Here is a 24,282-nt window from a genome sequence, read left to right on the forward strand (position 1 = left end):
TTGATTATGTAGAGTGATTCAAGTTGAAAGAAGGATGAATTTGTATGGTTTTGCCCTTATTTACTTTATTATTTAATTATGTGAATTGTGAAAGGTTGATGTAAATCGAAGCACAATAAAATAAAAGGACAGTTAACCACACACAGAGCACTCCAATAAAAAAAGAAAAACAGGAGTACAAAAATACACTAATTTCTTAGGCCATTAAAATCTACGTAAAGTAAACCTGAAGTAGCTATCCCTGAAGCACATTATAAACGCAGAACTCCAACACAGTGATCTGAACAGTTCAAATCAATAAAGTAGGGAAAACTGTAAGCACTGCTGTGAGAAGACTGCATTTAAACAGTCCCCATAGACCGCCTACAGCTGTCCTTCCCTACCAGCTAAGTAGACTTATTGCCCCGACAGAGTCAAAGTTCCTAGTAAGTGCCTGTGTTGGGAGCAGGAAGTCTTCAGTCTCTGAACAATCTTTGCAAAAACCAGCAGGCTGGATAATGTTCCAGAATAAAGCCCAATGTTCCAGATTAAAGTCCATTGGGAGTGTGTTAGGCAAAGTTTGAATGCAGTACCCTTTGGGAACACTACAAGCAACTCTGACTACAGGTATAGCCAACCCAACCTTTGGTATAAGCTTGTATTGCACAGTTTTGGTAGCATGTTGAGCAGACAGGCTTATCTCAAGAGGGAAAATGTGAGCAGTAGTGGAGTTACACAAAGGTTCACAGTTACAGGTATTCAAATAAACCCTTACACTCAAGGTTTCTTGCATAAACAATTATTAATGTATTTATCAGTCAGTTATAAAGCCTTCTTTAGAAGGGAGCAATATAATAGTAACACACAAATACACTTCATTACTGTACACTCTGAGTTTCTGGATCAGACAAGACCCTTTTGGATGGCCCACAGACACAACCTACACCCTCAGGTGTCTTCAATAACAAGGGTGCTGGGGACATTAATAATTTTGTTGGCATTCAGAATACTCTTAAAAGTTGGTAAAAGGCAAAGGTTATTAGAACAACAAGAGACCACAAATATTCTTAAGCAGGGCAAAACATTTTTAGATCCTCTTAGAAGAGTCATACAATTCAATAGGCCTAAGCCAATGTCAATTGGCAAAAGTCTTGTATATGATGAAGCACTTCTGGTAAGTAAACGGAAAGGTCTTTGCACAAGTTCTTGGGAGTCTGGTGAAAAGAAGAATCAAATGTAAGGCCACAAGCTGATTAGACTTGTGAGTTGTGGAAGTTACAAGCACTTCTACAGTAAGAGGTAAGTTCTTAGACTTGTTTTACAGTACCCTAGCAAAGAAGAAAAGAAGCAGCTGATGACTTCTGTTCCTGTGCAGCTCTGCAGATCTCACGGTTCCTGGTCCTCAGTAGTGGGGACAAGAGGGAGGATGTCGGGGGACTCCTGCATTGCACTGGGTATTAGGCAGAATTGCATTCTGTACACTCTGGGACCACCACACACAATTAGGACTACAGGTGTTAGCAAGACCAACCTTTGGTATAAGTCTGTACCACACAGTTTGTTGGTAGCGAGGTGAGCAGCCAGGCTTATCTCTCAAGAGTGAATGTGAGCAGTACAAGTAGTTACAGAGGACTTCCAATCACAGTGGTTCAAGTAGACACTTATACTCAAGGTTTCTTGGTAAAACACTTATTAATTTATTACACAGTCATTTATAAAACATTTCACTAGAAGAAGACAACTTAATATTATGTAACAATACACTTCAATACAAAACTCTAAGCTTTGGAGACAGTTTGTGCTCCCCTGAAAAAGGAGCCGAATGGCAGTTCAGTTACTTAGCAGTGAGCAAAAAGGACAAAAGTTTTTCTAGGCAGTGCAAATAGTTTCAGTTCCCCAGAATAGTTCAATTCAAGTCAATAGGCCAGGCCAAAATAAATTGGCTAGTTTTCCAGATAGGAAAGAGCGCTTCTGGTATCAAATGGTAAAGTCTTTGCAAAAGTTCTCAGAAGTAGTTTGGACGAAAAAGAATAATTTGTGTGGTCACAAGCTGATTAGGCCTGCGAGTTGGGAAAGTTTCACGAACGTTCACCGCGAGAGTGGCGTTCTCTCAATCGGATTGGCACAGTACCTTTGTATGAAGAAAACAAATGTTGCTGAAGTTGTGGTTCCTGGCAGTTCCTGCAGATCTCGCTGTTCCTGAGCCTCAGTCGTGGGGACAAGGAGTACGTCGGGACTCCTGCACTGCACAGGATCGTTGAAGAAAGCAAACAAAAGGGAGTCACTTTAGTTCCAGTAGCTGTAGATTCAAGAAAACAAACTGGTGTCCCTCTCCCTGGTTAAACCTAACCAGCCTTGAGAATGGTATCCAGGTGTCTTACGAGTTGATTGGTCCCACCAACTCAAAGGAAGAAGCCATCCTTGAAGGAGCTTCTCTGTTGAATGGAGTTTGGCAATTCGGACCTGCTGGAGGGCTTCACCGGGCAAACCAACGGTCCAGTGGTTGCAGCAGCCGTCCTCTTCCAGCTCGTCTTTGGTTCTTTCATTCCAGTGGTCGACTCTGCCTTCCAGTCCCCCAGACTCGCCTTTTAAACAGTTCTCTCCCTTTCATTCAAGTCTACTTGTCACTCACCCAGCATGATGGCTGTCCTTGCCGGACAGTCAGCCAGCCAATCACACCAGAGTGCATTTGGGTCTCCTAGGAGACTAAGCATAGGGAGTTTCGGGCACCTCCCTCAGTTCCTGCCCACCCCAGACACTCAGACGCCAAGTGCGGACTTCAGTCCTGAAGCCCGCTAAAGGCACACTAACAAAGGGACCAAACCTGGTTTGGCGCGCAGAGACACACACTATAAGGACCTTTCCAAAAAGAAACCACGGAAAAAGAAGACCGGGACCTGTTTAACCAAAGGGTCTTAAGGTGCCATCTTGAAAAACATGGATCCCGTGATTTTTAGCTACCGGTGTTTGCGGTCGGGAAAAAGCGTGCTAGTTTGTTGTAAAACCACTGCCACCAGCCTTTTCAATAGGAAAGGGTAGCATTTGACTGCTACATGAGTGTTTAGAAACTGGATACTGTATAACCCCTCCAGCACTCCATTGTAAGATGGTGTGTGCTGGGTCTAGGAATTTGGAAAAGACGACTAAAGTCAATTTCACTTTACATTCTCTGGGAAACAGTAGTTTATCCCAGAGAAGGTACTTAAACCTTTGGGAAGTCTAAAAGACATCCCTGTGTCACTGCACTGAGGGTGCTGTGTAACACACATGAAAAGATGATGCCTAAATAGTTATCTAAAACTCCATAACCAAATAACACAAATGTAAAACACACATCAAAACACATGAAAGAGTGGGGAAAAAAGGCTCACACTATTTTCAGGTAAAAAAAATCAAGATCTCAAAAATCCAGCAAATTTGCTGGTGGTCTCTTAAGGTGAAGGGAATTAGCACATTTATGAGTATTCTCCCCAACACTGCGACTGTCAAGACTGGCAACCGGCAAACTTCACTTTCAGTGGCTGTCTCGCGTTTCATCTTCTCTCGGCTACCACAAATAGCAGCAACGTGATTCCCGGCTGTCAAGATGGACTGTCCTTGCTTCTGGTGTCCTGCACTCTGTTGAGGTGGCTCAGGCTTGGTCAGTCTTGCTTCCTGGGAGTCCGGAGGATCTTCCAAAAGCTTTAGGCCAGCTTAAAAGCAACCACACAATCTGGACGTCTTCTACCTGGCTATAAGGTTTCCAGCAGCAACTCTGTGGAAATTCAACCAGCTCCGAGATGGATGTCCAGGTGGCTTACTTTGGAGTTGATTGATCCCACCAACTCAAGGGGAGAAGTCATCCTTGCAGGGGCTTCTCTGTTGATGCGAACTTGGCGTTTTGGCACTGCAGCAGGGTTTCACCGGGCAAACCAACGATCCAGGAGTTGCAGCAGGAGTCCTCTTCAAGCTCTTCTTCGGTTCCTTCGCCCAGTGGTCGACTCTGCCTTCCAAGGCAAAAGACTCGCCTTTTATTCAGTTCTCTCCCATTCATTCCAGCCTAGCTGTCAGCTCACCCAGTAGGGTGGCTGTCCTTGCTGGACAGTCAGCCAGCCAATCACCTCAGAGTGCATTTGGGTCTCCTAGGAGACTAAGCACAGGGCGTTTCGGGCACTTCCCTCATTTCCTGCCTAACCCAGACACTCTGGAGCCAGATGTGCGCTTCACTCCTGAATCCCGCCAAAGGCGAAATGAACAAAGAGACCAAACCTGGTTTGGTGCTCAAAGAAAATCTCTAGAAGGACCTTTCCACAAAGACATGGCGAAAAAAGAAGACCAGGGACCATTTTGTCAAAGATGGCTCTGCGCCATTTTGAAAAAGATGGCTCCTGCGGTTGCTTTACTTTAGCCGTGAACGCTGCCCGCGGTAAATGCAAACCATGGTAGTTCAACGAAACCATTGCCACCAGCCATTCAGTGAGGAAAGGGTAACATAAAAATGTTACATGAGGATCTAGACACAGCGGATACTAAGTAACCCCTTCAGCACTCTATTGTGAGATAGTGTGTGCTGGGTCTGGAAAGTTACAACTGTAAGTAAAATCAATTTCACGTAACTGCTCTGGGAAACAGTAGTTTATCTCAGAGAAGGTATTTAAACCTTGGGAAATCTGAAGGACTTCCCTGTGCCACTGCACTGTAGGTGCTGTGTGACACAATGTAAAAGATGATGCATATGGAGTTTGTCAGACTCCATAACCAAAAGAAACACAGAGGTAAAAGTCACATTAAAATACACGAGAGAGTGGGGAAAAGGGTCACATACCCTCCAGGTTAAAAAAAATCAAGTCCTCAAAATCCTGCAAAGTTGCTCGGGCTCTCTAAGGTGGAGGGAATTAGCAATTTTTTGAGAAGTCTCCCTAACAGAGTGTCAACGGTAAGTAAAGAGTTTGGGGTACTCTCCCATTACCACCATACTAGGGGTAATCCTGCAGCGGATTGTGGCTAGAAAGCAATTAATCATGACCAAATAAGGGAGAGTTAGGGAGTCCTAGCATCCCTGAGGCAGATGGAGAGGGAAGCAGGTAACGTAACTCATACCACTTACTCTGATTCTCAGAGTGACCCACCCGTATGTCACTCAGAATTGCTCTGGAGACGTATGTCTGCTGTTGGTTCCATCGATGAAGGTCCAGGTGCAGTGACTGAATTAGATTCCGGGATTTGTATGGGCTAGATAGTTGTTCTAGCAGTCAGTCTTCCTAAGGAACCTAAGGACAACAGCCCAGCATGTGCCACGACCGGAGGAGACCTCCAGGACACAGCAGAGACATTGCAGCGAAGTTCACTCCGGTCAAGGAGCAGCAGGTGAGATTTGTGTTGTTTGAGGGCTTTCTTCATGCAGTAGAGCATCTACAGCAGGAGTGATAGTTGGAATATATATTATACAGCTATAGATTTTTGTAAAATAATCAAAAGTATTACTTTACATTTAAACCCTCTGTAGGGTTGACTCTACTGCTGTATCCAGTCTAACACTTATAAAAGTCAGGAACTCATAGGAAACGCCCCCTCTGCCAGCGGAGTGATCTAGCTGAGCCTTAGAAATATAGGCTAAGAAATATTTCCCTCAGATTGGGTGTTTCAGGTCCAATCCTTGTTGCCGAGGATATCCCATGTGTAGGATGGAAAAGTGAAAGGGCTGAATATTTGAAAACATCCGATGTTATTGTGAGTTTATTGTGCTGGGAACCTTTCATGGTCACATTGAAATATTCATCCCAGCGTGTAATAATGACGGGTAACGCTCGCAAAACGTTTAATAACGTACAATAGTAAATTGGTTGTACTTGATTGAACACTTTATATTGGTGCTATCTAAAGCGGGAATTTATCAACGGAGAAGCTGTGTTGCAGTTGAGATTACAAATCAGCCTTTCTAATGAACTGCCCATTTTAATTATTTTGACCAATAATGGCATGTTATTGATATGTGTCTCCTCAAAGTCCAATTTCTTATCTCTTGTTTTTGTCATGCAGGAATCGTTTCTCAAGCTGCTGTTGCAGTTTCCAGTGCGTCCGTATTATCTCCTGGATCAGACAGGCTTATGGGACCCCGTCTCCTCTTGATACCTGTTCCTGCTGGCACGCAAACCTTGCGTCATGCACAGAATGCCCAGGCTGCTCAAGGACAGAAGACTATTTTGCAGCCATTTAGAAACCCTGGTGGGGTTAATTTATTTCGCCACCCAAATGGGCAGATTGTACAACTTGTGCCATTACAGCAAGTGCGTGCCGCAGGTGCCCAACCTAAATTGAAGCCTTTATTGTTGCGCAATCCAGGTAAAGATGTGTCTTCCCTCTTTGTTTTTTTTCTTCACCTTAATGTGTCCTCGTACTGTCAGAGGCAATGTTAGTCTCTAAATATAAGTAGCCTGCAGCAATGAAAATACATTTCTAATTGTACACCACTATCAAAATGCATTGTAATGTTCCTACTTCTGCCATTAATTGCTACATTTCATTGGTATTCAAGGTCATTCTTAGCTTTTGAGGTAGGGAAACGGTGCTTATCTTATAGTACCCTTTCTGATACTTTCTTACTTTAAATAACTTGCTTGATGATACTGGTTTACTGATAGACAGCAGCTATCTTGCAATATGCAAAAGTAGTCCAGTTCAAGTTAATAAAAAGCTTTATTTCGAAAATCTACATAAAAGCATATAATCCATAGTAGTACAAGTCAGCGTGCAGATATTTGATCTGAACAACCCTTAGTATGGAAAAAATAGAGGTTTGAAAGTATGACATGGCAGGTGATAGTCTGGTACTGGTGAAGTGCAGCACAACTCTTTGTGTATGGTTTCCCATTATGAATGGGGCATCCTGTAACCACAAGTCCTATTGTACGGCTTTCTTAAAATCCCCTCAGTACAGCAAGGTCAGAATTATGAAGTTATTTATGCAAATCTTTAAGTTGCAAATTGTCGCAAAATGACTGGCATACAAGCATGTATTGAAATGTGGAAAATGTGTTTGAGGCTTCCCTATGTCTTAAGTTTTTGAGTTACTAATCATGCTGTGTACCTTCATGAATGATTCCTGTTATGAAGCTTTTCAGAACCACTATTGGTGTAGGATCCTGGGAACCCAACTCTTTAGTACCTGCACAAATTTTACACAAGTCTTAACTCTCTTGGTAAAGAGGACTAGCAGTTAGGTTCAGATTTGGGGAAATGTGAGGTTTAGTGTCAAATATAGTTAACAAACGTTTGACAAGCAGTAGATTGTCCGAAAAAGGAAGTACAAACATATTTACATCTAACAAAACATATGCATTAAATAAAGACACTAAAGGTTAGGAAATGTTAGATCACATACTGGTGTCCAGTCATTTCGTCGAAAATAAAAGATCGAATGACCATTTGGTCGAATACCAATTAGTCGAAAAAAAAGGTCGATTTTTATTTATTTATATATTTTTTTGTTTCGGTTGGTAACAAAAAAAAATAATAAAGAAAAAGGGGGGTTGGCGGAGGAACCCCCCATAAAAAAAAAATCGACCATTTGGCATTCGACCAAATGGCATTCGATCATTTGGTTTTCGACCAAATGACTGGTAACCCACATACTATGCATAGGCCGACTTCTAGTGGTAGCTGTTGAGTATTACATTATTTGTTTTCGAAACTCGAAAAAGTGCGTCGACAGGGCGTACCAGTAATACTATTGCTAGTGTGACGTCCCTTGTACCCATGGTCCTTCGCGCGTCAAGGGCCCTAAGATTCTCCAGCATGGGGTCTGGCATGGATTCACATGCTGATGAATATTCCCCGTCGTCAGGCTGGGAATCTTCGGTAAAGAAAAAAAATCAGTTTGTTTCACTTCTGAACTGTCTTTCTCCTAACAACCAATCACTGGTCTCTGGGTCATACTGCCTCCAGCCAATGACTGCCCTCTACCTAAGCCCCTCCTCTGGCAGCCATTTTCAGATTTTTACCGCACATTTGAGTGGTGAGAGTCTTTGTGCTTTAGCTCTTGAGCTTTACTGCATTTTGCAGTTTTTTCCTCATGTATTTATTTATTTTTCCTTCAAACAGTTTACTCTAAAAAAAATGCGGTCAATCGAGCCTCAAGTTCCATCGATTCATCATCCGACTAACAGACCTGTTTACGGAACCTTCTACGCCCCTCAAGGGCGTTTTTTTTTCATCGAAGTTCCCTTCTTGGAGGATTCCAGAAGATTCTTTAGGCCTACACCGCATGGACATGGCCGAAGGTAAAGGAGACTCGACGACTTAGTTCAGGATCTGCCCAGGGTGTGGAATGCAGAAAAGTTTTCGGGACGATGGGCACTCCCTGTGCCTTTATTGCCTACATTCAGACCGAACGCACATGGAAGAGGCCTTTGCGTTCTGCAAGGACATGGTGCCACACACCATGAAGCACCGTTGCAAGCGGCTTGCCGAGTGGCTGCAGACGAAGACCCGGGGCAGGTGAGCCCCGGCAGCATGCTCCTCCCAAGAGGAAATCTGAGCAGTCTTCTAAGACTTTTGAGGGTGCTCTGGCGACGGGGGCCCAACATAAGGCAAAGCACCGCGAGTCCGCGGTCACCGGGAGCGCCGTTGGTACGGGCTCTGCGGCAGCCAGGCTGGGCGCAGCATCGCCGACGCCGTCAACCACGAGCCAACGCTCCGGCTCAGCGAAGAAAAGGAAGTCAGACCACCCGGATCAGCTTCTGTAGAAGGCCCGGTCGACTCCGATGGAGAAAGCCAAGGAGGAGCGGGGCTATGACCCTCCCCCCACGGTGAAGGCCTCAGACACGCCCAAGGTCGTGAAGGCCCAGGTTCACCAGGCGAAGACGTCTATTTAGGAAGTGGTGGCTTCCTTGGCGAAGGACGCGGATGCGGGCCCAGTGGAGACGACACCCAAGACGAGTTTCCCTCCCTGCTCGGAAGGAATCGTCTTTCCTGCCCATTAAGAAGACTCCTGTGAAGATGATGCCGATCATCTGCCCGAGACTGTCGCCCCTGGGCAAGAAGAGTGGTGGGGGCACAGTAGTCCAGCAGGACTCAGATATCTCTTCCGAGGAGGAGCTTTCTGGCCTGAAGACGGTGCTTGACAAGAAGTTTGTCGAGGGCAGGTCCTACGGGTAGGACCCCGACAAGGTGGGCGTGGAAAGCGACGGGGGAACCGAAGAGGGGCGGCAACGTGGTGAGGAAACGGAGGACGCCATGCCACTGCCAACGCTCCCGTCACAACCGCCGCCACCACCGACGAACATGTCAGCAGACATACCACAAGCTCTGCACACCCTGTGCTCAGAGATGAGGACAAGGATGCCCGTGCCTCCAACGGGCGATCCCTCAGCGCCTGGACCATCAGGGGACCCGCAGCCTAAGAGGCGAAGAGCCCATCCGCCTCCACCCTACCATCCTTCACCTCCATCCCCACCGCCGAGGGATGAGGCGGAGCCGGACATGGCGTCGACGGGTACGGACGACGGCGACGACAGAACGGACCTCCCATCGCCAGTACCCAGGGCTTCTCCCCCCAACGAGATTGGTTCTTTCCATGCCATGATCTCCAGGGCCTCGGAACTATTTCAACTGAACCCTGAGGAAAAGGAGGGATTTCTTTATCAGCGCTGAGAGGCCAAGAGGAAGTCCGTGCTCTCGTTCCTGCTGTTGGACGACATTTGGGACGAAGGACCTGGCAAAAAGAGACTGGTATGAGAAGAAATACAGGGCGCCAGACTCTGCACCGAAGTGTCTCAGATCTCTGCCTTCCCCGGACTTGGTGGTCTCGGCGGCGGCCAGGAAGAAATCTGCAGGGTCCGCAGCATCGACTTCCACTTCCCCACAGGACGGCGAGGTAAAGAAGCTGGATGCCCTGGAATGGCAGGTCATCTCGTCGGCGGCAACGACCATTAAGGCGGCCAACGCTCTCACCATCGTGGCCCGCTACGACAGGGAGCTTTGGTTTAAGATCGCCCCTCTCCTGGATTTCTTTCCAGGCGACAAGAGAGCGGAGGACCTTGAAATCCTCCAAGAAAGCGCAGTGGCATCGGACCATGCCATCACGGTGGCCACAGACAACGCCGACACTGGCTTCCACCAGATGGGCAACAGCGTTTGCCTGCGTCAGCGAGGTTGGTTGAAGGCCACCAATTTATGTCAGGATGTCCAGGCACGGGTATTGGACATGCCCTTTGACAGGGACAACTTGTTAGGCAAAACGATGGACGAGTCTCTGAAAGCCATCATGGTGGATACCGAGACGGCACGTGCCTTGGGCACACTCGTCCTTTCGGACCTCCGGAGGCAAGTCCCATAGTGCCTTCAAAGGATTTAGTGGCAACTTATCTTCTTACCATCAACCACCCCGTTCTTCGGCCCAGGAAGCCTAGAGGGGCCGCAACAAGCCCAGAGGACATCGTCGTCATCGTAGCCAAGGCTCCCAAGGTGGCACGTCCACTGCGAAGCAGGACTGAACCGGCCGTAACATCGGGTCCCCACGCGAGCACCCCAGTGGGAGGCCGGCTGGCAAACTTTTCAGCGTGTGGAAGTCCATCTCCACCGACCATTGGGTGCTGGATGCCCTGGCCCACGGACACACCCTGGAATTCTAAAGGAAATGTCCCCGCATTCCACCACTAGCCAAGCAAGAAAACCACATCCCACAACTTCTTTTAGAGCTACGAGTGATGCTGAAAAAGGGCGCGATAGAGATCGTCCCGAAGAGGCTCTGGGGCGTACTCGCAGTACTTGCTCATCAGGAAGAAGAGAGGCGGTTGGCAGCCCATCCTGGCTCTCTGCCGCCTCAACAAATGCATCAAGTCCCAGAAGTTTCGGATGGTCACCCTTCAGCACGTCCTGGGACAGCTAGAGGAAGGGGATTTCCTATCGTCACTGGGCCTGGAGGATGCTTATTTTCACATCCCCATCCACAAGGGACATCAAAAGTTTCTACGCTTCATGGTCCAGGGGCAGCACTATTAATTCAAGGCCCTTCCCTTTAGTTTGAAGTCGGCGCCAAGGGTCTTTAAGTGTCTAGCGCCGGTGACGGCGCTGCTGCGCCTGCAGGGGGTCCACATCTACCCCTACCTGAACGATTGGCTCATCTGAGCGAAGTCAAGGGAAATCGCTGTCGAGCACACAGCGAGGACCGTCTGCCTTCTCACAGAACTGGGGTTCTCGATAAACTATGCGAAGTCCTGCTTGGTGCCATCGCAGGACGCTCAGTTTCTGGGGTCCATGCTCAACACGGTGACGTGCCTGGCTTCGCTGTCGGAGGACAGGATAAACGCCATCCTGGGCAAGGTACAGTGGCTGTTGACCATGGAAATTGCCAGGGTGAGGTCCATCAAGTCCCTGCTCAGCATCGTCAGGCATCTACCTCGTTTGGCTGTGCAGGCTGCGGATGCAGCCGCTGCAAGCATTCCTCGACGTCCGTTGGATCCAAGTATCGGGAAGCTTTGAGGACAAGATCGCCCTCAACGAGACATTCTGTCGAGCGATTCGGTGGTGGGGCATCCGTGCGCATCTAGCGGCGGGCACAGACTTCCAGAGCCCAGCACATAAGGAGACCGTGATGACGGACGCCTCCCTGGACGGATGGGGCACGCACACCAGAAATCTCCACGCAAGAGGCCTTTGGCTACCGGAGGAAAAGTTGCACATAAACGTCCTGGAACTTCGGGCAGTGTTTTGGGCCCTCAAGTCATTCCTGCTGTCCCTCAAGTGCTTCACAGACAACACCACCACGATGTTCTACATCTGGAAACAGGGGAGCACCAGATCCCCGGCCCTCTCCAAGGAAGCGCAGGACCTATGACAATGGGCCGTCGCCTAGAGGATGTTCCTCGTACCCTCTCATTGGGCATTAGTGAAGAACACTGTTGCCGACTCAATCAGCAGGTAGCCGCTCTCTTGCCACGAGTGGGAGCTTCGGCAGGATCAGGTGGACCTACGGTTTCGACGTTGGGGAAATCCCCAGATCGACCTATTTGCGGCATGGACGAACACCAAGTGTCGGAGGTTCGCCAGCAGGTTTCCCCAGCTGGGAAGCATGGGGGATGCATTCTCCTTCCCGTGGGACGTCTGTTCCTCTGTTTTCCCGCCGTTGCTGTTGCTACTGTGACTCATCAATCAACTTGGACGGTCCCGGTGCATGATGATCCTCGTCGCACCAGCGTGGCCGAGGCAGATATGGTACCTGGACCTTCTGGATATGTCGACGTCCCCTCCAGTCTAGCTTCCGGCGCACGCAGATCTTCTCGCTATAGAAGGGGGCGTGATTCTCCACCACGACCCAGGGACTCTGAACCTGCAGGCTTGGCTCCTGCAGCGCTAGAGTTTGGAGGATACAATATCCCGCCGGACTGCAAGGAAGTGCTCGCCAAGGCCAGGGCTTCATCGACACTGAAATGCTACAGGCATAAATGGAAGTGGTTTGCAGTCTGGTGAGCACCAAAACTAGACCCTCCGCGGATTACGGCTCCACAGGTGCTGCTGTACTTGCTATTGCTGGCCAAGGCAGGCCTCCATCAAGGTTCATCTGGCAGCTATCTCCCCCTACACCAGAACTCCGGGACGGTCATCGTTTTGGTCGCACCACCTGGTCAAGGAGTTCATAAAAGGACTTTTCCGTTTGTTCCTGCTGGTTCCGGCTCCGGCTCCGGCCCCGGAGCTCAACGTGGTGCTGACTAGGCTCATGGGTCCTCTGTTCGAGCCTATGCAGTCGACACCGCTGAAGTTCTTATCGTGGAAGACAGCGTTTCTTGTGGCCATCCCCTCCGCACAACGAGTGGGAGAGATCCAGGCCCTCTCTTGTAAACCGCCTTACTTGACATTCCACGAGACGAGGGTGGTGCTGCGGACACACCCCTCCTGCATGCCCAAGGTACCGTCGGACTTCCATCTCAACGAGCCCTTGGTGTTACCTGTTTTCTTCCCGTTGCCTTCATCGCCGGCTGAGAGGACTTTGCACTCCCTGGATGTGGCTAGATCGCTGAAGTTCTACGTGGACCGCACAAAGTGTTTTCGGAAGACTTCACAGGTGTTTTGTGAACTTTGGCCCTGTGAACCAAGGGAAGGCCCTCTCTAAGGCTTCCATTTTCAGGTGGCTCTCCGGCTGCATCACCCATTGTCACCAGTTGGCAAACCGACTGTTGCCTGGTCGTCCAAGAGCATATTTGACCAGAGCGATTGCTGAAACTACGGCGTTCCTTTCTGGTGTGCCCCTGCTGGACACCTGCAGGGCTGCTACATGGAGGTTGACGCACACCTTCACAAGATTCTACTGTGTCAACCGGGTTTCCAGAGAGGAGTCCAGAGTTGGCCAAGCAGTGCTGCGCAACCTGTTCGCTTGAAGGTGAGCCTGGTGAGAAGGGAAGAGATGGTTAGTGTTGAGGGCGTCTAGTCAAATGGTCGACAGACAAATGGTCGACAGTCAAAAGGTCGACACAATTTGGTCGACAGGTCAAATGATCGAATTTTTTTTTGCTATATATATTTTTTTAGGTTTTTTCGTTTAGGGAAAAAAGTGGTTTTAAGCAAAAAAAAAAGGGGGTTCCCCCCCCCCCCCAAATGTGAAAAGAAAAAAAAACATTCAATCATTTGACCTGTCAACCTTTTGGTGTCGACCATTTGTCCTGTCGACCATTTAGATTCGATCATTTGTCCTACAACCAGTGTTGAAATGTTGAAATGCTTAATGTTGAGCCTTGCCACCTCCTGTGGATGTGCATGTGTGTGTACTGCTATGTATTCTTTATTCATGAGCATGTGAATCCATGCCAGACCCATGCTGGAGAACAACAGTTACATGTAAGAAACGTGTTCCTTCATGAGCATGTGAATCCATGCCAGACCCCATGCCGGAGAAGGAACAAGTTACTTAACTGGAACTGTTGTACTCTTACGTCCTATCCCCTTTCCTCCATACTGCATGGTCTTCCCTTCCAAGTGACGGGCGACGGAACCTTTTTCACCAGAAAAAACCTTCTTCCCCTTCAAATTTAGAGGCGTGCGGGGGGTGCGGCTGCGCTGCCCTGACTCCGCCATCCAACGCCACACTTCAGTCCCCTTTTCTGCATCGACGGAACGGGCTGAATTCACCAGCGCTCCTGGGTTTGGCTTCGGCCATGTAATTCCATGCGCGGATACTTCCTCTCTTTTTGTCTTTTTTCTTTTTATCATTCAGGTACTCGGTCCTCAGACGTCACGCTCCTCCCCGGCGCATGTCGACTTCCACAGGGTTCAGCAGGTGTCCATCCTGCAACAGGCTCTTCCCAACTTATGACCCCCACGCTCTCTGCCTACGTTGCCTTGGCCCAGACCATGGTTGGCAAGCTTGTACAGCGTGCAACGCCCTGTCATCGAGCTCTCTGAAGAACAGACTGGCCAGGTGGAGGGAGCTCTTCCAGAAGTCGCCTCCAGAGGACCTCAAGGACTTTGTCAAACATTGATTCAGGCCCAAGGTAGGGCCTCTATTTTCCATTGCACTCCTTCCCAGGGACTCACCCGCACGGGAGGGACCTCTCAGGTTCTTGTACCAGCATGTGCCCAAGGCTGCTTCAGCTACCAGCCTACAGGCCGAGGGTTCCTTGGATCCTCCCAGTGACAGTGCTGCGGGCCCAGAAGGTTCTTGTACCGGATCTTCATCCGATGGGCTCCTCCCTTGTACGGGCATTATGTCCGAGGGGCTACGCCCTACTACCGGCAATGCATCAGAGGGGGCGCCTAAACGCAGCTCTACCGACTCGCGGTTCCAGGGTGATACATATACCGGGTCTCGGCCCAAGTAGCAGGGCAGGCCTCGCAATCCACACTGAAGAGTCCTGTAGGAGGCTGGGCCCAGCGAGCTGAGCAACACCGCACAGGCACGTGGCAGGCAGCTCGACAAAATGGCTGCTGTGCCCGACATCAGCACCCGTCCGGCGCCATTCCACGAGTTCGTCGAGGAACGAGTGTCAAGGTGGGACTGGCCTCAACCAGGTACGTGACCTATAGCCTATCATTCATTTGCGCAGGGCAGATACCCGCTGCGTCCGTATGGGCAGGGTATGCAGCGGTTCCAGCAGCCTCCTGTTGCCCCCCGTCTATATCCCCTAGCACTCCTCTGGCCTGTGAAGACCGGTTCTTTGAGAGGTTCCTCAGCCTTTTGAAGTCCCCTCGGATGGGGGTTATCCTCAGTTATGCCATCAGGGACGTGCTCACTCCAATGCTTCCAGCACCATGCTTCAAGCACCTCAGGCTCCTCTGCCGGCGCCCCCGTCCGATTCCTCATGCGGTTCCGTACTAGCCTCCTGCGCAGTCTCCGGCTCTGTTCCCCGTACCCAGCCCCCGGCTCCTGCTACTCCTCCACCAATGCAGGTTCCACCTGACCCACAAGATACTGATGAGGAGGAGGACCCTGATGCACCCTTATCAGCCATGGCATTCCACAAACGTCTTGCAGGTCTAACGGATTACCTGGGCCTACCTAAACCCGAAGAGGAGCAACCGGCAGAAGGGGTCCTTGCAGAAGTCCTCACGCGACGCCCCTCTGCCAAAACGGGAATGCCACAGCAGACCAATGTAGTCTCCCTGGCGAAAAAGGGTTGGCTCAAGCCCCACTCGACCCAGCCCGTCAATCAACGCCTTGACGCCAAGTACAGGCAGTTGGAGGGGGATACACTCTTGCTATCGGCCCATCCTCAGCCACTCTTCTCGGTGATCGCTGCGGAATCACTAGACTCGAAGCCGCTGTCGTCCTTTGCCTCCTCCACTGTGACGCTGCTAGGCAAGGAGGAGAAGATCTTGGAGGCTTACAGGAAGCAGCTGCATTCCAATGTGTCCTTGCATCTTCGTCAGGCCAACACCAATGCCATGCTGACTGCCGCTAACCAAAGGTTATGGCGGGAAATTGCGGACGTCCTCCTGGAATTCACCACGCAGAGCCAATCGTGTTTCAAGGCGGGATTGGCTGAGGACAAGCTGCTGGCGCAGGACCTCATGGAATACACCGTGGCCCATCGTGACAACTCTGGCTGTGCCATCTGTATCGCCACGGACATGAGAAGGGCAGCCTGGCTCCATGCCACGAAATTCAAGCAGGATGTCCAGGAACTCATATTAGACCTGCAGTTCGAGGGTGTGGGGGTCCTCTTGCACTCCACCACGGACGAGGAGCTAGATAAGAAGATAAACGGCCAAGTCTTTATCCATCATGACAAAGACCACGGCCAAATTGTACACCCAGTCACAGCAGCGCTCCGACAAGGGACGTACATACGGAGGGTTCCGTGGCTTCCAGGAATGCAGGTCCAGGCAGCCCGACCGCTCGCCTACTCCAAATCGGTGCAAGCAACAAATGGGGGCGGGGCGGATGGGTAATGGCTTTTTCCAGTCCCTCTTCTCCGCAACAGCCTCTGAGGGAAAGAAAGCATGACACGCCACTCTGGGTCCATGTGTCTCCAGTGGGGGGCAAGCTTGTTCTCCATGCACAGTTCTGTTGCCAGAATTTCGCGGACCTCTGTAGTAACCACAGGGTACCGCCTACCCATCCCAGCCTCTACTCCCTCATCCCCTCCACGCCCTCAAGTTGGAACAGCAACTCTTCTGACGGAGATCCGGTCACTCGTAGAGAGCCAGGCCATGGAGGAAGTCCCAGCCTCCCAGCGAGGCTTGGGCTTTTACTCGAAGATTTTCACCATTCAGAAAAAGAACCAGGCGGGCCTGAGAGTTGTGCTGGCGCTTTCCACGCTCAACCTCTCCTTACCTCTTCAAAAATTCCAGATGGTTACGCCAGCTTTTATAGCGGAGATATTGTGCAAGGGAGACTAGATGTGCTCCCTGGATCTGAAGGACGCATTCTAAACATCCCGATTTGGCAGCCCCTTCGTTCTTTCCTTCGGTTCAGAATCATGGGCTACCATTTCCAATACAAGGTCCTTCCTTTTGGCCTCAACTCACCAGACTCATGAATGTAGTGGCTGGCCTGCTCAGAGCACAGGGCCTCCACATCTACCCATACCTCGACGACTGGCTCGTCGGGGCTACATCTCCGGAAGTGGTTCACCACTCTTCCCATGCCCTTATGAACACACTGCACGATCTGGGCTTCTCGCTCAATCTCAAGAAGTCGCAGCTGAAGCCCACGCAGACTCGATTCTTGGGCCTCATCTGGGACACGTGCTCTGAGAAGGTATTTCCGTCGGAGGACAAGATCTCGGTCATCAAGAGGGCCACCACGCACTTCCTCTGCAGAGAAGTGACCTCGGCCTGGTGGTACCAGCATGTCCTGGGTCTCTTGGCAGAGGTCCTATTACCCATCCCACACACAAGACTCAGGATGAGGAGGCTGCACTTTGCGGCTTCATGGAACCAGGAGAGGGGCTCTCAGAGATGCTCACTGTTACTCCGTCTCTTGGCCTGGACCTAACATGGTGGTCCAGGGATTGCAACCTACGGACGGGCAAGCCATTCTGGCCTCCCACCCCACCCCACAGGTCACCATCACCACAGACTCCTCACTCGAGTGCTGGGGGGCCACCCTGGACAGTCTCTCGGTCCACGCACCTGGACTCGACAGGAGCAGGAATACCACATCAATTGGTTGGAGCTAAACTCCATCTGGCTAGCGCTCAAAGCATTCCTTCCACTTCTCACGGGCAAGTTTGTCCTCATCCAGACGGACAACTCGACCAGCATGTACTATGTCAACAAGCAGGGAGGCACCAGATCCCCTCCACTGTGCAGACTGGTAATCAACATGTGGGAATGGGTCCTGGAAAACGACATCTACCTCCCGGCAGTCCACCTCCTGGGGGAAGCCAACCTGTAGGCGGACAGGCTCAGCAGGTTGGGAGCAGGCAATTACGAGTAGCAGTTAAACAACCTCGTTATTCAGGAGATCTTCAGCAGATGGGGTCCCCCCCCCCGGTGGATCCCGTTGCCACCTGGCACAACAAGAAGTGCCCTCAGTTCGCCTGTCCAAAAACAATGTTCCTTTGATCACGAAAAAAGGTTCTTTCAGACATATCACTCCTTTCACTCTCGAGTAGCAGGTTTTCTTATTCTGTAGCATTTCGAAGGATACTTCGTGGGCCTGAAAGGTGTTCTTAATTCTGCACAAGGTGAGATGAAGGAGACATTGGGCATCTGCAAGAGGCAATTCTTTTGGCAACAGAACTTTAGGTGTGCATGAGGCATGGGGGGATAAGGGAACAGACATAACAACTTTCGTTGGTTGTCTGTTTTGCGGTAGAACTCATGTCCGCATACTATTTGTTTGACTCGTGTGGCTGTCTCAGGTCTTCTATTGTGTCTAGACTCAGACCATAGTACTCGTCATATTTTCTCCTCCCCACCTCCCTCTTCCTCCTATTGCTTCTAAGGTAGACCCTTGCTTCTCGGGCTATGTGTAATATTGCCCCCCCTTTCCCCGCACCTCCCTTTTTCCATTCATCATATAGAGACATAAACTTCTCTGCCGTTTCTTCATTCTCTTCCTTTCCTCCTATAGGTACTGTAATCTCTGTTGTGGGAGTAGCTTCTAATGAGAGCGATGTGGCAGTAGTATCGTATAGCCATGACATGACAGAAGGGTTGCGGTCATTTAAACTGTACACATTATATTCCGAGACATATGGGAGTGAGGTTGGGTTTATACTTGAGCTGCTATGTAAATTAGTTGAGAGCTGTGCCTTGGGTGGGATTGTACCATAGCCCCATACAAGCTGAAATCCATCCCATATTAAGTAATCACCCTCTTTGACCACTTTAGTTGCATTCTTCGTGTTAGTTTCGTTCCCCCTCCCCCTCATTCATCTCGATAGAGATGAATGAAATGAACCAGTACGTAACAAGACCAAACATCATTGCAAAAAATATAACAGCACACTCAAACAAACCACATTCATACCTTTATCTACATCAATTGAATACATTATTTACATTTCTAACTGCCCTAACACTATTCGTTGCGGGCTGCCCGTTCGTTGCCATGGTCACTCCTATATGTTAAAACATAAAAGCGCATTAAGCATATTTGAACAATTGACATTTTCATTTCTTCAGAGAGAGAGAGAGCTTTATATTTACAATTCAGCATTATTTGTTTTTTCATTGTTAGTTTTCATTTATCACCACAATACTTTGGCATTTCACTTTTTCCCTTATTTTCAACCTTTTATTCTGTATTTGTTTCATGTACATCGTTTTGCTTTCCTCTGTATTGTTTATTATCTGCTGTTGTCTGCGCTTCCTCTTCTCGTTCCTCTTGGACACTATTATATGCTCTACGTACGTCGGTTAAATGTATCCAATATCTTAAGCCCTTTACTTTCACCGCAGTCGGGGTGCAAAATATCACTTCATAAGGGCCATGAAATCTTGGAGCATTCCACCTTCGTACAAAATTTCTAACATAAATCTGGTTCCCTGGCATCAACGGCTTTTGCAGGCTTTGTTCGACGAATGTTACTGCTTCGTTCCCTTCTTCTCGTGTGAATGGTGGTGCCATCTGCCTTGATATCATGCGGGCTGCTCTCGTGAGTTTTGTCAGATAATCATTAAACTCCTCTCCTAGTATCGTGGCACTTTTATGTGCATCTGAATGTCTGCGCAGTGGAGAGTGTGCTGTATGCATGCGCCGTCCCGTCACGATCTCGTGCGGTGACAAATGGTGGTCCTTGCTTGGCTGATTTCTCAGCTCAAACAAGGCCAGAGGCAGGCAATACACCCAGTTCTTTTTTAGGGAGAAACACAATTTTGACAACCTGCTTTTTAGGAGACCATTGATCTTCTCAACCACGCCATTGCTTTGCGGATGATAAATCGAGCATAACTTCCTAACAAAGCTGCTACCGCCTTAAACAGTTGGTTAACAAAATGAGTGCCGTTGTCTGAGCGAATTACATCGCAAATTCCCCAGCGCGGGAATACTTCCCTTACTAAGAACTTTGCAGCGCATTTGGCATCAGGTCGCACACACGGCCCTGCTTCAACCCATCTCGAGAAGGGACAGACAACCACTATCATATACCGTGCCCCACTACACCTTTCCCCCATATCTGCATAATCTAATTGCAGCTCTCTGAAGGGCCCTACTGGTTTGGGTATTGTTCCTCTGAGTGTCCTCCGTGTCATTCCTGAATTGTATATTTGACATGTTGTACACTCCATTGCTAGTTTTGAGATATGTCCCTGGAGGCCTGGCACAAACCAGTCCTCTTGTATTTCTGCTGCTGTGTGTTGTTTAGCATTGTGGGCAGGGAAGTGTAGTTGCTGAAATGCTATTTCTAGGAGTCTGAGGGGCATTACTACCTTCCCTGTATTACTCTGACGCCACAAAAGATCTGTTGCTGATTGACTGCACCCTCTCTTTTCCCACAGCCCTTTCTCTTCCTCACTTGCTCCTTCCTGTAACTCTAGTATTTGTGACACGGGCATGGTGTTGTATCCCTCCGGAAGCGCCTCCACTGCCTGGTGTTGTACTAAGTACTCACCTGATATTTCTTTTACCAAATATGAAGCTTCCTTGGCTGCGGCGTCCGCTGCAGTGTTTCCCAGAGAGATAGCGTCTGTATTGGATGTATTGGCTTGGCATTTCACTATTGCTACCATAGTGGGTTCCTTCAACGCCTCAATAAGTTCTTTCAGGAGCTCTGCATGTTGTACAGGTGACGCATCTGCTCTGCGAAACCCCCTCCGCCCCCATCTTGCCAATCCATGTACTGTAGTTGTCATGTATGCTGAATCTGTATAAATATTCACTGTGCATCCTTTTGCTGCATGTAATGCTTCAATAAGGGCTATAAGCTCTGCTGCTTGTGCCGAGTAATGGGAGGGCAGGCAATGCTGTACTATCACTTCGTACTCACCTTCTTCCAATCTCACAACTGCCACCCCCACATGCTTTTCCCCTGTCTGTGTCGATTGATGCTGACCCATCTATGAAGTAAACCTCTCCTTCATTTAGGGCATTTTCACTTACCACCGTTCCTTCCCCCTCCTCTCCTGCATAAGTAGCACAATCGTGTTCCTGCATGTCTTCTAAGGTGCATGGCTCTGTAATGAACGTTGCCGGGTTTACTGTTTTGCATCTAACTATGTGTATGTTTGCACTGGACAGTGTTATTTCGTAAGCAGTTGCTCTTTGTGTCGTCAGTGTGCTTTTTGATCTTTCTAATATAGCGAATTGGGAGTGTTCCACAAATAGTGTCACAGAGCATCCCATCACTATTGTTGCACTTTTTTTGATGGCGAACGCTGCGGCTGCGAGAGATTGCTTGCAAGCGAAGTGTCCTTGCATCACTGCGTCTAGTGTGCCACTGTAATAAGCAAGTGGCTTGTGTCCCAGGGATGTTTTTTGTGTCAGCACTGCTGTCATGAGGATCCCCTTACAGTGGGAGAACAGGTAAAACTTGCAGTCATAATCTGGGTTAGCAAATACCGGTGCACTTGAGATCAATTCCTTGAGTGAGGTAAATGAGTCACTCATTTCTGCTGACCAGTTGATTTCTCTGTTCTCCCGCTGAGCCTCTTTGAGTGCCTGCAGTAGTGGTCTTGTGTATTCTGCATAATCTAATATCCATGCTTGACAATGGTTACACATTCCCAGAAATGTTTGCATGTCCTTGACTGTGCTTGGTTTTCTTACTGCCGTAATGGTGTCTACTCTGTCTGGTATTATCTTCTTGCTATCCTTAGATATTAACTGTCCAAGGGAAAGAACTTCTGGTTGGCAGTATTGTAGTTTTCCTCTGTCAACCTTGTATCCTTTGTGGGCCAACAGTGTCAATAGAGCGACGGAATCTTTCCTGCACTCTTCCTCATTCTATGTGCAGATGAGCAAATCATCTACATATTGGATAATCGTGCTCTCAGCTGTCATGTTTCCTATATCTTCATGCAGGATGCGATTGAATATACTGGGGCTCTCGCAGTACCCTTGGGGCAACCTACAATGTTCGTACCTCTTTCCCCCCAGTGTAAAGGCTGTTAAATACCTGCACTCGTCTGCCAATGGGATGGAGAAGAAGGCATTCTCGTAAACCGACTTGGGTGTCGTAAACCTTGAGGTCTGGTCTGAGGGCATGAGGTGAGCTGCGTTGTCATTCTGGTCTCGTTAGATGTAGTGAGGGATTACTTTATGATGTGTTAGTACAAGGTTAAATATCTGCTCTCCGAGGCCCATTAACTTGGGGTGAACTGGAATACCACTAGATCAGTGAGGATATACCTCTGACCCCTTGGGGTGGTGGGGTTTTAGGACCGGGTTGTAAATAATTCATTTGGCCGACCATGGCGGTCTGGAACATGGGGGGGGGGGGGGGGGAGCGAATGCTTGAAGCGTGTCCAGCAGAATAGGGGGAGGTGAGGCTGTGTTGCTCGCACACCGGCTTGTTCTGGCGTGCCTTGGTGGGAGGGGAGGGGAGATGGCCTTGGGTGTTTCTGTGAGCAATTCTCTGTGCATGGGCTACACACTATGTACAACAAGGACATGATTAATAAGTTGGTAATATTAAAACGATCACACATTTCTACTTGTCTATACATTCACACATTATTTCATGTTTGTCTACAATACTTGACAATACTTCATCCATCATTAAACATTTGGATGACTATATTTTAACTATTTCACACGGTAGTAACTGAATAACACAGGTAGCATTAGGTTTGATGGTGTACTCAGGGGCAAGGAAGCAATACATTCAAAGACGATAATACATTTTCATTCTGGCTTGTGTATTCCAACGTGTCCCTCTATGCACATATATACACACAGATACTTGCAGTAATGCTCCGTTTGCCGTCCTTTGTACTTAGCAGCATTTGTTATTTGGCCCTAGGCGATCAGTATCAATTTCTTTTTGCTACACATGGTACTGCGTATAAGCTGAAGCCATACTCGCTTTACCAATATTTATGAATTCTTATCTCTTTCTTAAACATGGAGGTTTATATTTAATATGACAACCTTTGTAAACCGTCAGGCATCGGAGTGTGGTGGGACATTGATAAGGGTTCATACAAGAGGGTATTCACATCATATATTTTACATGTTACGCGTTAAGCGCAGGGTCGAGGCCTGTTCTGTTAGGATGGTTTTCTGTGATTTTCCAGACTTGAACCGCGAGTCCGGTCACTTCGGGGACAGTGATGTACTGCGGAAGGTAAATGATAGTGTTTGTTCTGATACTTGTTTGTGTCTGGTTGCTCGTGAGACCGGGCCTTCAGCGGATCTGCCATGGAGCTGAGGCGCCGGGGGAAGGGCATGGCTCTCTGTGAGTGGGGGCCAAGCTGCAGCATTCGTAGGCAGGCTGTCTCGTTGGGATTCAGGTTGCCTGTGTCTAAAATGGAGTCCTGAAACTTTTTCAAAATTATGTCCATGGTCTGTTACAGTACGGCATGATCAGTCCTGTGTGTCCATCAGCAGCCACCCCATCACCTGGGCCATGGCGACAGGGGGCCCCTGATGAGCCACGAACCTCACATAGGTGGGGCTTGTCTTGGAGGGGGATCTCTCAGACCTGTCCTCCCATACAAAGTGAATACAAGTGGTCCGTGTGGGCTAAAACTGCGCCAAGGCCAGAGGACCCATATATGCTAACAAGGAAGTTTGCTCTTGTGTAAAAAGGACAAAAACCATTGGTGCATACCAGACTTTGGGAAGGGATCCCTGAGTTGTAAAGAATTGTTGAAATACAGTTTAAAAACCAAGCTTCAAGATACTTCTTTTTGTGTCATCTTTTGATATTGAACTTGGGGAAGGAAACCCTGAGAAGTGCTGCTCCAAAACTATATTGAACTTGGTGAGGGCATCCTGACCTTTACAGAACTGTGGAACTTTATTGCTTTAAGTCCAAAAGAAGGAAAATTTAACATTATAATGAACTTATTGACTTTTGGGGAAAAGAAACTGAAGAGTAAGTCCGATCTGGAAATAGCTCTGAACTTTACTTTTGAAACATTGGGCCTCATTATAAGTTTGTTGGTCTGGAAACGTCTCTGCCTGCCGTGGCTTCTGTGCCCGACAGGTCTGACCCTGCCGGGCGCTGCAGCCATGGTAGGCAGTACGTTCGCATGCCAGTGCTTCGGAGTCCACACCCCCATTGAGTCCTATGGGAATGGGGACTTACATTTTTACTGGCGCCTGACTTCCCGGGCCGCCGGACTTGTAATAGCCCGGTGGCACCGGTAGTCAGGCGCCGTTAAAATATTATGAGTCCGGCGACCACCCGCCGGACTCGTAATGAGGCCCATTGTTTTGTTTTTGTAATGAGGCACTTTGTTTTGATTTAGTACTGAGAGCAAGTATAGGTTCTGGAC

General features: G+C 48.8%; 1 protein-coding gene across 3 annotated transcripts in view; it reads left to right on the forward strand.

Moving 5' to 3' along the window:
* Window positions 1-24,282, forward strand: part of MGA (MAX dimerization protein MGA) — an 872,134-nt gene that overhangs the window by 457,905 nt on the left and 389,947 nt on the right. For all 3 annotated transcript variants that reach the window (XM_069638800.1, XM_069638798.1, XM_069638799.1), the window contains exon 16: window positions 5,998-6,300. In XM_069638800.1, coding sequence (XP_069494901.1) covers window positions 5,998-6,300 — 303 coding nt within the window. The remainder of the gene's footprint in view (window positions 1-5,997; window positions 6,301-24,282) is intronic.

The sequence above is a fragment of the Ambystoma mexicanum genome, chromosome 14 (genome assembly GCF_040938575.1).
Source record: "Ambystoma mexicanum isolate Mex_15411 chromosome 14, UKY_AmexF1_1, whole genome shotgun sequence".
Classification (NCBI taxonomy): Eukaryota; Metazoa; Chordata; class Amphibia; order Caudata; family Ambystomatidae; genus Ambystoma; species Ambystoma mexicanum.